Source organism: Bubalus bubalis, chromosome 24, assembly GCF_019923935.1.
Source record: "Bubalus bubalis isolate 160015118507 breed Murrah chromosome 24, NDDB_SH_1, whole genome shotgun sequence".
Classification (NCBI taxonomy): domain Eukaryota; kingdom Metazoa; phylum Chordata; class Mammalia; order Artiodactyla; family Bovidae; genus Bubalus; species Bubalus bubalis.
The window spans coordinates 19,782,380-19,795,927 of NC_059180.1; the positions used below are offsets into that span (position 1 = coordinate 19,782,380).

At 41.8% G+C, this 13,548-nt stretch overlaps 1 protein-coding gene across 10 annotated transcripts in view; it reads right to left on the reverse strand.

The window, feature by feature from the left end:
• The window catches only part of TNRC6A (trinucleotide repeat containing adaptor 6A), a 96,415-nt gene that overhangs the window by 10,085 nt on the left and 72,782 nt on the right, over positions 1–13,548 (reverse strand). For 9 of the 10 annotated variants that reach the window (XM_044935786.2, XM_006071153.4, XM_044935784.2 and 6 more), the window contains 7 exons: positions 13,055–13,197; positions 12,514–12,660; positions 12,211–12,348; positions 11,613–11,741; positions 11,078–11,155; positions 10,609–10,819; positions 7,583–7,714 (listed from right to left, as the gene is read on the reverse strand). In XM_044935786.2, coding sequence (XP_044791721.2) covers positions 7,583–7,714; positions 10,609–10,819; positions 11,078–11,155; positions 11,613–11,741; positions 12,211–12,348; positions 12,514–12,660; positions 13,055–13,197 — 978 coding nt within the window. The remainder of the gene's footprint in view (positions 1–7,582; positions 7,715–10,608; positions 10,820–11,077; positions 11,156–11,612; positions 11,742–12,210; positions 12,349–12,513; positions 12,661–13,054; positions 13,198–13,548) is intronic. The other variant, XM_044935782.2, reaches the window with a different exon arrangement.

The window sequence follows — 13,548 nt, forward strand, 5'->3', positions numbered from 1 at the left end:
GGGTGGAAGGAGAGAATGCATGGTGAGGAGGGGCAAGGCCGGCATGGGAAGAGTTTGGGGGAAAAAATTCCAGCCAGTGGGTGAGGCCTGCACAAAGACTAGAGGAGAAAAACTGTTTGCCACTTCTCAGGAACTGAAAGATCATATGGTCTGGAAAATAGTAAATGGGAGCGTGAACAACATGAAGGAGTTGGGCCCTGATCTTGAAGAGCCCAAGGACATTCTGTCTTAAATGCTTGCAATTCAAAGATCCTGAGGTGGGGTGTTGCATGCTCCAGCTGCCCCGGCCCCACCACTGCAGACTGACCAATGCCGTCTGCTCCCTCCAGCCTTCAGAATTGGCAACGCCCTCAAACAGGGCTTTCTAGGCCTTGGCAATGAGTTCATTGTATCGAAGGGTTTTAGGAAGGGAAGTCATACTAATACAGTTCCATTTATTTTGAAGTCACATTTGCTGCAGTGTGGAAAAGAGAAGGAAAGCTAGCACAGAAGCAGGGAGAACATTAGGAGACACAACAGATGCATAAACTAGAAAGCAGAATGGGCACTATTCACAGATGGACTGGATGGGGAGACTGGAGGAAGGAAGAAATCGAGAGTATCTCTGAGGCTCAAATATCCACCAACTGATGAGTACATAAACAAAATGTGGTACATGTGATCCAATTCAACTATAAAAAGGGATGAAATACAGCATGCAGCAACATGATGAACCTTGAAAACATTACGCTAAGCCACAAACGCCAGCCGCAAGAGACCAGATACTACACGCTTCCACTTCCACGAAATGTCCAACACAGACAAATCTATAGAAAACAAAAATACTAGTTTTCACTTATGCCCAATGGAGGTGGGAGGAATGACACCAAAGGGGTTTCTCTGGGGAAATGTACAACAACGGATTGTGTGATGGGTATACAACTCTGAGAACGTACTAAAAGCCACAGAACTGTACACTTTAAAAGGAGACTTGTCCGTGTAAATTATCTCAATCAACTTTTTAAAAAAGAGAATGCCTCTTAAATTTCTAGAATCAATTTCTGGAACGGGGAGGAGCAAGGGTGAAGAAAGTGAAACCTAACAGATCCCTCTGGGGTTCTCTTGCATACAAAAGCTTTTCCACGTCCCCCATTTCTTGTTGTAGAAAAAAGATCTCGGCCTCCTAGACCTTCCCCGAGTTCCAAATGGCTGATTCAATTAGGGGAGGGAGGGAACGCAGAAACCAAGGAAAGGCAGCCTAGAAACAACAGCACAGCTCTGGGCCAGGTCCTGCGTCCTCCTCCCAGGACATGCGCTAACAACCCCCAGCCGGGTGGAGGACGCTGACTGCAGGCTGAGCACCAGCACGGGGCCCCAGAGCATGGGACCCAAAGGCTCGTGGCTGAGATTCCTGAACCACCAGCCACCAGTGGAAGGCAACACCCTGCAGCCCACCCCCTCAGTTTTGCCTAGGAAAAACCTCTTCCCCCGAAAACCATGGTGAGTTGGGCTTTTTGAGCACCAGCTAACATTCTCCTTGCTTGGCCCTGCAGTACGCTATTCCAAACTCTGCCATGTCTGTTTGGCCTCACTGTGCGTCAGACACACAAAACTGGATTCAACAACAAAAGCAAAGTGTCTTGTCCATTGTATATTTTGAAACAGATGTGAGGAAAGTTTTGGTTCATGGACTCAAGGCTGCTCCAGCTATGAGCTTCTGGTAAAATACGGGACCTCATGCCACTCACTGGTGGGCACTAACCCATCCCTGACTTGAATCAGTTCTATCCCACCAATTCCACTGCCCTCTCTTCTCTGGCTTCCTCATCTAGCTATTACTTTTATCTGAGTGAACTATGTATCTTAGCTGAATTAAAGCCACTTGGAAATAAAGTAGGATATATAAAGTAGGAGTTCTAAGTAATACAGTAAGTAAGCATGATTATCAAATTTCAAGTGATTAATTCTTATGCAAGAACCAGCAATGATAAAAGCACTCCCTGTCCTCTGCTTTTTTAAAAAAAACAATTTCTACTTATCAAAACTTCATTTTGTTAAAAAGTAAAATAGACGTGACTTAAGTGTTAGCCATGGTCCAATTACATTCTATCAGTCACTACATGGGAGAAGATCAGAAAAATGAAACATAAATTTTATGTGGGAGAGTTTAGTTTAAGCAAATAGAGCTGGATTTACACTGGAGAAACGGGCCTGTCTTAGAGGGAGGGCACTCATGACATAACAATGATGGCAACAGCAATAACCAGGAAGGCTGAGACCCACTGGTCACTTACGTGTCTAACCCTGGGTAGTGCTTAAGAGATACTGCCTTACTCATCCTCAAAACACCACAAGGGGTACTATTATTACTCCCATTGAAGATGAGGGACTGAAGTTCAGAAAGGTTAAGTTACTTGCCGCTAGCTAATATGCAGCAGTTAAGCGTTGATTCTAGGATCCGCATTTCTTTTGACATTTTTACCACTGTCTCAGCTGCCACTTTTAAGGAAATCCCAGATGTAATACACCAGTGAGAGGCAAGTTAGCTTAGAATTCAGGGCTGCTTGATTCACCTTCCAATGTTCCTTCAATTACATGGCAATTTCACCTTCAATTTCGGGTATTCATCAGTCCAGTGTGTACAAAGCAGCAAACTGACCTTTAAGCCAATGTTGGTCCAAGTTTTAAGAGAAAATCCAATGAAAAGGAAAGGAATCAATGTCACAGAATATCCTTTTAATACTAATCAGGGGAACACAGATCTGATGTTACTTAAGTTAGAAAACAAGTCTCTCCTAGCTCTTCCTTATTATCTAAAATCACTAGACCCTGTCAATTTTGCCTCCTACATAACTCTTTTTTTTCTGTGATCGCAAAGATTTCGGAATTGTTTTGTTTTGGGTTCCCTGTATATAGCATACAGTCAGGTTTTACTTTAGGATTCAATATGAATTTCTTTTCATAAATTAGTTTGACCCACTTACATTTATCAAATTGATATATATTTGGTTTTAGTTCTTTCATGTAACTTTCTATGATGCCTTTTACTTCTTTTATAAGCAACAGCCCTCAACTCTAAAATAAACATTCCTGCTCCTGAACATTGTACTTTTCCCTGGGCAACGAGGGGCAAGGGGTTTTATAAACTGGTGAAGAAGACAGAATCATAGGACCATAAAGTATCACAAATACCCCAGAGCCCAGTCCAACTCTCACTGCTCCACAACTCCGGGGTTAAATGTCCTCATTTCCACTCTACTCCCCTGGTGTTTTGACTGTGGAAGGTGAACAGAAAAGCGTTAGCACAGCAGGGCTAGGCTGCACATGGCAAAGAGCTCCAAGACTAGCCCTTGATGGTTGCTGGGCTCCTGTAGCTCACAGAGGAGCCTGCCAGATAAGAGACCCTTTGCATAACCACGGCCATGCCAGCGTTTATGATAACAACGGGACATGTGGTGGACATCTGTTCTTCTGTGCATGGGGCCTGGGTCATGCTCTTTTTGTCTCAACACACAGGGAACCCAAGACAAAATGATTCAGAAATCTTTGCAATCACAGGAAAAAAGAGTTATGTATCCAGGGTCTGCAGGGTGCTGGAGACTGACACGCAGGTGTGTTCCACGACTATACAAGTGACTCCCGATAAAAACCGAGGACACTAAGGCTTGAGTGAGCTTCTCTGCTTGGCAATACTTTGTACATGTTCTCACACACTGTTGCTGGGAGAATCAAGTCCAAGAGATTGCACTGAGAGGGGACAACAACAGAAAGCTTCTCTTAGTTTCTCCTGGACTCTCTTCTATGCACCTTTTGCCTTTGCTGATTTTAATCTGTATTCTTTTGCTGTAACAAACCATAACCATGAGTATTATAGCTTTTCTGAGTTCTGTGAGTTCTTCAGGGAAACTAGTATACCTGGGGATCTCTGACAGACAGTCTCTTGACTTTGCCCTTTCTTCTCAGCTCCACAACTATCTTACTAGCCGCTAAGCTTCACTAGATGGAGATAAAAATAGAATCCGTGTAAGACTGTGATGCAAGTTATCACAGCCAGCCAAACCTTTCCCACAGGCCTCTCCTGTCTCCAGGCTCAGCCCATCTATGACGTGAGCCTGAATACTGCAATCAGACCACTCCCCCTTAAAAAATGATTTCTACACTCCTCTGCTACAGCCCCCATTTCCTATAGCATAGAAATACAAATGCCAATAGGGCCAACCAGGTTTTATAAACAAGTGAAGCAAGTTGCCTTTAGAAAAAAAAAATCCCATGGTCCTTCCTCAAGTTAAAACACAAGTTCAGGGAAATATTCCTCTGGTTAGGGAGTATAGAAAAATATTTCTCCACCAGTGGGAGGGAAGATCCAAGTGGAAGGGCAGTGGGAAGAATGAGCTGAGGGCAGCAGCCACTCAGCTCGGGATGCTGACAGCTCCGGAGCTTGGTGCCGGCAGAGCTTTCCATTCCGCAGAGATGCCAGAAATCTGAACACGAAACTTCGTGAACGTTTAAATGGATGCTGGTTCCAAAAAAATTATTTTCAAAATAGTGAGGGTCTAACAGCACGTAATACAGACCCGCCATTTGGGGATCACTCCTAAAATACATGAGGTTAGATCTCGATTTTGTTTTTATAAGGGAAAAAGAACAAATTGCACCAAAATATTAATAACAGAAATAAAATGATTAACATTTCTCTTTGTTATGTAAAGAAAACAGAAAACAAAGCAAACAAAAAGAATGTGCCTGAGAAGAAGACTCTAAATCTCCACCAGGATGAAGACATATAACAAGAGGAGGAAAAGAACCAGGGAGCAAACAGGAGGAGTTCAGGGAGAAAAATGACAGGATAAATAACCAGAGTGACTATGATATGAAAAAGCACCTTCGTTAAACAGACCGAAAAGCTTAAAAAACAAAAACACAACCTTTTAAAACCTGAATTTAGAGGGAATTTAGCCAGTATTTTTCAGTAACTATAAATGGAGTATAACCTTCAAAAGCTGCGAGTCACTATACTGTACACTTGTAACTTAGTAATACTGTACATCAACTCTATATTAAGAAAAAAGAATAGGAACTTACACTGAAGTAAACGAAAAGCATCAACTTCCTCTTTATTCTGAAGAGAATGTTACTAGAATATGTTCATTAGACTGCTAGGTATACAGGTATAAAAGTATTTACTGTTTAAGCTATTTACTAAAAAACTTCAAAATTCACTGCTCACATTCCAGGTTTATGCAGAATTAAACAATAAAGTGCATGGTAAAAAAATGATAAAAAGCAGATAAAAGTTTAAAAAAAGAGAAGATAAAGTACAAAATATAAAGTTACTAATTGAATTGAATGAAAAACAGTAATAAAAGATACCACCACCCACCACTTGCATGTCTCATGCCAGGCAGTGAGACAGGAGCTTTATGTTATCTCATTCAATCCTCAATAGTCCTACGATGCTTCCTTTCCGCTTCACAGATGCAAACACTATGCACGAACTAGGATCAAATCCCAAGTCTGACTTCAAAACCTATGCTGCATGACGACACGCCGTTTATACAACGCACGCTATGTACCAGCATGCCCTGGGTAGGCATACCAAGCGCTTGAGAATATGATACATACAACACCTACAACAGCACGGCAAGGAAGGAAGCATTTCATTTTTACAAAGAAGCTGAGGCTCAGACATGTGAAGCAGACATGGAAACATTTATTTTAACGAGAAGGCAGACAATCATATGGTAGCAACACTTCTCTGGGTCTCCGCATCCTATCTCTCCACCCGTTCTCCTCCAGGTTTCTCTATTCCTACTGGCTCCAAGACTCTGTCCATATTCCCTTCTATGGTCCATCAGTCTGGGCAACCTCGTCCATGTCCGTGACATCAACATTCTGATGAACACCAAATCTTACTCCAGCCCAGATTTTTCTTCTGAATACTAGGCCTCTACTGGGCTTGTCCATGTTGAGCTATTTCCAAAATATTATCACCACATTCTAAAATCAATCCATTATCTGACCCAGCAGGCCTGTTTCACTTCCTACATTTCCTCTACCAATAACTGCATTATCATCCACTCATCCTTTCACCTAGTAAAGGTTCCCCGAGCGCTGCAATGTGCTCAATGGGACTAGATAAGCAAAGCACAGACTCACTCCTCCCTGTGATGGAGACAGGCCTTGCTTGCTTGCTAAGTCACTTCAGTCATGTCTGACTCTGTGTGACCCCACAGACGGCAGCCCACCAGGCTCTCCCGTCCCTGGGATTCTCCAGGCAAGAATACTGGAGTGGGTTGCCATTTCCTTCTCCGATGCATGAAAGTGAAAAGTGTTTGACCCTCAGCAACCCCGGGGACTGCAGCCTTCCAGGCTCCTCCGTCCATGGGATTTTCCAGGCAAGAGTACTGGCCTAGATGGATACTAACATAAGACAGATATGCATAAGAGGTGCTATTCCAGCACGAAGCCTGGAGGAAGCTTCTTGAGAATGACCCTTGAGCCCAGGGTGAGGTATAAGATTAGACCGAGGAAGGAGATAAACACAGGAGGCGCATTACAGATAATCGTGTATTTGCACAATGAGCGAAGTTAGTTACCCAGTCCCTTTGTCCTTAATTCTAACGCTCCCTTCAATGCACTCCCTCTTCTCATGTCTGTTTCCCCCTTTCTCACTCTGGTTCCTTTAAGCCTGGGCATCTTTAGGCGGCCACGCGTTTCAGCTTTAGAGTGATTTTTCAGGCACAGAAGTTTTCCTTGACGGCTCCATGCCTGCTACTGCAGCTGTACCCTGCTCCCCCTCTCTTGCAGGCTGTCAACCCCCAGACATGCTCGTGCGGCAGAACTCACCAGGCTATCCTGTCTCTGAACTTTTCTCATGCTACCCTCTCCATGTTGTTCTTTCTCCAGTTCTTTGGTAAACTCTCCAAGACTCGGTTCAGAGAAGCCCCTGTTTAAAGCCTTTGTAGACCCGCCACACCCATGGTTCGTTATTCCTTACTCACTTTTCCAATGGAGTTACATTCTTATACTGTTTATCCTTTTATACGTATTAATTCTCAGAGCACCTGTCACAGCAAACTAAAGTTGTTTATATGTTTATTTTTGCTACCAAATAATGAGCCCCTTCAGGGCAAGTACTTTTACTTGCATACTCAATCGTATGCACATATGTACACGTGTATCTATGTACTCCAGGTGGTTGAGCACAGTTCTTAGAAAGAAAATATTTCATTAACATCTACTAAATGAATGGATAAGAAACTATCAGAAATCAAGTTTTGTCTTCTTTTAATGGTAGACGTCTTTGATCCCTTACATCAGGTTAAGCAGAATATTAAAACAGTAAAATAAGAGCAAAAAACTAAATGACCATCTAAAGAGGGAATAAGTAAAAAAATAAATGTGTACTCTGACCTCTATTTTTCACAATAGCACAATAAAGGTCTTATTTTAACTAAGATTCAATAACTAATAAAGTACTTTTTTAATAATGAGGAAAGGTTCTTAAGAGAATTTAGCTATGAAAATATATATTTAAAAATAAGGTCTAAATTTAGAATTTGACAGTTTTTAAAAAGTCAGAATATAAGAATGTATCTTATACCATGTTTGCTGGAGTTTTGATCCAAAGATGTGTTCACAGAAATGCTGTCCACTGTAGTCCACTTCCTTAGTCTTGACTGTGGCTCTTTAATACTGTTCATATCCATATTTACATTCAAGTTTGAGTTCAAGCCTAAAAATAGATAACAATTTTAAAAAACCACTTTATAAAAATATAGCACATCCTCCTTATGGTACCACAACTTTCATTTTCTAGAAAAACATATGCAGTTAATCTAATGTTTTCAATCCTGTCCAATGTTCCTTAATAAATATCCTGCAAACGTGGCACAGCCAAATGATTATGGACAAAGGCAAGGCAGGCAGGACAGATACTCTGGGCTCCTGGCCAAGGTCAAGCAGAAACGTCGTCAGAAGAAAGAGCCTGGCTAGGGTACCAGAGAAAGCAATACACAGAAATTCTAAAGAGCTAGCTAATACTCAATATACATTTTTAAACCACAAAACTGTCAGTACTATACTTGGATTAACTGTGGAAAACTACTCTTATAATTTTGGTTATTTTTAAATTCCTTGGCAAAATAAGAGAAAATTCTAAGGCAGCCAAGTATTTGTTTAGCTACTAAAATATATCTCTTTAGGAACTTCCCAAGAGTACCATGCATGAAGAATTACAAATGATCATGTTCAGTTGCTAACTTTTGCTAATAACAATTTTCAACTGCCTTACCCACCAAAGGACACTATTATTTAAAAGTAAGACTGTCCTGCTGTAAGTGCAGGACTGTACCTAAGGGCAAGACTTTCATATCCCAAGGCGCAACTTACTTGATTTGCTTGTGACACATATCGGCCTTAGATATTCTCTTGGAACAAAGATGGAAATTTCTATCTTAGTCACTGACCATTAAGCCAGTATTTCTTGAAGTGTGATACTGGGGACCATCATCTACAGAATAATCTGAGATGCTCGTTAAAAATGAAAACTTCCCAATTCCCTGCTTCTACTGCAGGGGGCACAGGTTTGATCCCTAGTTTGGGAACTAAGATACCACAAGTCATGCAGTGAGTCCAAAAACAAACAAACAAACAAACAAAAAAACCAGAATTGATGATAGATGTTTTCTTTAGCTGAAGTATGCACAGGGTAAGAAATTAAAAGCATATAAATGGGCACACAATGAAAAGTAAGCCAAAATGAGTTCTTAAAAAGTATGTGAGGTTCTATTACTTCTCTGCTTAAATCTTTCCAGTGCTGAAATCTACACTACATTCCGCATGCCATCAAAAAAAAAGGAAATAAATTTAAAAAAAGAAAACTTTTCAGCAAGAACCAGAATCTTTGTTTAATACATCCAAATGGTTCTTTTAATCTAAAGTTTCAAAATAAATGGTTTTTAGATACTGAGTCTGGTGGAGAGTCCATGTGATACTAGGTCAAACTTAAAAGTTTAATAATATAAATTCGCTAATATCACCCCTATTTGGAAAAAGTAATTAAATTTACTGCCCTCTGGACTCATCATTTAGACCCAGTAGTATGAAAGCTTTTTAGGTCAAGGTTTAGACAATAAATATCTTAGACTCAGTCGGTCACATGGCCCGAGTGTCTTTATGCAACTCTGTTGTAGCACAAAAGCAGCTAGGAAATACATTAACAAAAGGACATGGCTGTGTTCCAATAGAATTTTATTTACAAAATCAGGCAGCGAGACAAATTTGACCAATGGGCTGTAGTTTGCCAGTGCCTGATTTAGACAACCACACTGGCGCTTGCCTGGGTTAAAGCAGACTTCCTTAATCAGGGAGAAGTCTCCTGCTCTAAGGCCAGCCAGGATAAGAAATTGCTTATTTAGAAACTTATCTCCTCAGTGGCCCAATCTATATGCTCAGTATGTAATCACACAGTGAGAGTCACTTCCTTTTACTAGTGAGACCAAAACCTCTCAGTGTTCACCTGAGTATTCTTTTATCACCATACTGCTGTCTCTGGGAGGACATGGCTTCTATGGTATTCGCCTAACAGACAAAGGAATGTAAAAAGACTGCTAACAACTCCTAAAACTCAAAGTTCCATCAATGTCCTAGCTGAGTCCATAGCGAAACCAGGGAGAGCTGAGTCATGTATCAGGTCCAGCCAACATGAAACGGGAGCAGGAATAACAGCAGGCCCAACCTCCGCCCACAGCCTAGAACATGCCAGTTAACTGAACATCTTCAACAAAGTTGGGCTAGTAACCAAAGCAGCTGGTTTACAAAAGAGAAAGAAAAAGGGAAACAAACAGGGTGTGAATGATCAAAGGTCAAAAGATATTCAAAGGCACAAGAAGAAAAAGGACCTAAGGAAGAAGACATATAAACCTGAAATTCCCAGAGGGAACAAAAAACCTGGAGACATAATAAGAAAAGAGGGCCTGGGGGAAGCAAATGTAAATGCAATAAAAGCAATTTCTTCTCTCATCCCTATTTTTTACATTTATGCCAGTAATTTATTGTAAACATTTAAACAATAGTTAAAATTTCAGATGTGACTGTTCCAAGCAGCAAAGCTCAAAATTTCTCTGGTGTGCTCTAATAATTTCAGTCCTCCCCTCCCCTTCATATCCTATAATGAAGATATCTGAGTATTAAAAAGAAATATATATATGTTAACTCATTTCAAACAAGCATCTGACTCTGACCCCATGGACTGCTGCCCACCAGGCTCCTCTGTCCGTGGGATTTCCCAGGCAAGAATATCGAAGCATGTTGCCATTTCCTTCTCCAGGGGATCTTCCTGATCCAGGGATCGAACCACGTCTTTTGCATCTCCTGCACTGGCAGGCGGATTCTTACCACTGCACCACCTGGGCATGGGCTTTGTGAACCGTGTGATTTTCTTAAACAGAGAGAGACGTTCCTAAAGTAAGAGAGGCTAACGCTAGAAGCAGAGTGGCCACTCAGAGCCAGAGCAGCTAAAGAACCACGTGGTGCTCATGAGAGAAAAACTGGACAGGTCAGAAAGCAAGAGGTCAACTTGTGATCACCAAGCACCAGCCCAAGGCTTTTGGCCAAGGAGAAACCCACCTATAGGGAAGTTGCTGAAAGCATTTATTGGTGATGGCCCTTTTTGCAGCTCAGGTGTAGTGTGGGGCATGACATTTTCAAGGAAAGACTTCATGGCTGGCTGATGGAGTGACTGTTGCTGAGATGGCGGAGTTTGTTGCTTCACCAACAGGTTTGGATCAAGTTGACGAGATTGTTGCATCATCTGCTGCTGCACGCTAAGAGGTCGACCCTTAAAACGACAAAATGATTGGGAAAAGTTGGGGAGAGAAGTCTTTACGGATACCTTCAATCCCCCCTTCATTTTTGAATTCAGTTCCTTCTCATCAGGAAGGTGAAGAATCACTGTCCACCAGTTAATAAGACTTCCAGGCAGACAGAAGACTTAATGTTTTCCATTATATTTTAATAAAGGCATTTCAACTGCCTTGTCACAATGGAATTGATCAAAGTGGAGTGTGAGCAAAGCAAGGGGAAGGATCACACCTACCTGCTGGTCTTGCTGCTGCCGGTTCCCAGAAGGCACGCTTCTCTGACTCTGCGCCCTTTGCTGCTGCGCTAACAATCGCTGGAAGGAAAAGTGCAAACAGGTTGTGAGCATCACATCATCACAGACAAGCGTGCCGCAGAGTGACTGTGGCAGAGGGACCTAGAAAGGCATGGCTCCATCTAGTCGATGCCAACAAGCCCTGCCTCATCCAGTAACATCTCTTGTTTGGACTCTCTGGCCTCCAGCCATTCTGGTGGATTGAGTCCTTTGATCAATCTAAACTTCCAGTTCATCAGGTAAACGTTTCCCAATCATCCTACTCCCATGGCCACTCCAGACTTGGCTGGGCTTGCTCACACCGCATCCTGCCCTTCCAGTTTACCATCTGCCTTCACTTAGAGACTAGAAGCTCCCTGAGGGCCACGACTATGTCTGCTCTGTCTACTGAAAAACACTCTCTGCACAGACTCGAGTGTGGCGTTTACAGTAGACAATGAATGTACACTGAATAAGGCTGTTATTCTATTCTACTTACCTGTAACTGGGAGATCTGAGAAAGCTGGTTTAGTTGGGATAGCTGGTTCAGCATGGCTACCTGTTGAGGGCCAAAGAGCGGATTCAGGCCACCGTTGTTTGGTGCATACTTCAGCAATGAAACTGGAACCTGAGGATCACAATGGTAAGTTAACTATGTTGATAAAATAAACTCAAGTTCACAAAACATACTATGTGTTTTAAAATATCAGTAGAGCAATTACATTTGTGGATTATTAAGGCGGGGGGGGGGTTGTTTTTTCTGGCTTCATTAATCTATTGTTCCCATGTATTTTCATGGGTTAAGTAAAAAGTGATAGTGATGAATCCTTAGCCAGTCAATTCATATTGCTACTGTCATCCTCCCCTCAAGGTATTTTATGAAAGAGAATGATAGATTTGAGATTTAAATTGTCTTTGACTCATTTGCTCCACCCTACCCACCACCCTTTGTAATAATAACTCATTCCAAATTAGCTGCATCTCAAAGTGGCAAATAAATAATCCGACGACCAACCAGTCATCTCATTCAAATATCAATTTCTTTGAGGTTCTACTCCAGGTAAACAGTAGAGAATATAGTGGAAAAGCTTACTTACCTGAGGGGAGAGTAATGGAGGAGGCACTTGAGCACGGAGACTAGGCTGAGATGAACTGAGAGGTTGTGCTGGAGGCTGCTGCATGCCCCGGGGTTGTGCTGCTGTGTTTCCAACACCAAACATACTGGGATTGCCATTCTATGGAAACAAACCACCACCACCAAATGACACTGGGATTCTTCAGGGACTAACATCCCATTACCACACACTGTAATTCTGACTTAAACACAGCAACTACATGAAAGAGAGCTCTTATTACTTATACAAATCAACAGAGAGCCTGAAATACACGTGTGGACTTACCTGTCTAACAGAATTCAAGTTTTGCATACCCAGCCCTGCTATGGAGCCCAGGGCCTGGTTAGGTAGTGCACTATTTGAAGGGGGAAGCTTCATGCTTTGACTGGACATAAACTGCATGTTTTGGGATTCATCTGCTACAATGCCATCCTGATTGGACAGACAGAAAGACGTGCAACACCAGCCAAGCAAACAAGTGGAAGGGAGAAATCATTGCAGCAACAGGAGAGAAGTCACATGACATTCCAGCATCAACAGGAAACAGGTAGAAAACAGAAGAGATCAGATTAGTGTTAATTCTAGAGCACACAAAAAGAACCAAACATATTTCACGGGGTTAAGAGGAAAATATAAATACGATCCCTGTAATCAACTGCAACATAAAAGGACAATGAACTACACGTCCAGTAATATTTGGAACTGGGTTATAACCCTTCATATTATATTAAATGTTCTAAACTATTAATGAAAAATTATGCTATTAAGTGTATTGCTTTCTTGGCCACAGGGGTAAAACAAGACAGAAAACAGACAGACAACTTACCTTATCAAAATAAGGACTGCGCTCCATGGAAGACTCTTTGGAAATCTGAGGCCGAGAACCAGGGCCTTTCCCGACCGTTCGATTGTAATCACCAATATTTAGGCTATGTTTATCTATCTCCATTCGTTTGTCTTGTAACATTCCTAACAAATGCAGGAAATTATGTCATCAAGTAGGAAGAGAATTAACCTACTTAGTTTCAGATAAATTTACAACAGAAAGAGAAACACTCACTTCCAAACCAAAATGGCTTCTGCCTCGACATGTGCAAAGCGCACTAGCACTTAACGAATCTTACGTTCCTCACAAGTTGGGGTTAGCAGACGCTATTATTTTATTGAACCAAGTAACTTGAAACCACACTAGTAAACAGAAAGGCAAGACATTGCTGGTCATCTCACATGTGCTTCATTTTATAATAGCCACATAGTTTCCAGTAACCAACAGCAGGAACAGCACCAGGACCAGCCATCACCCAGTAGCTGCTCTCGGTG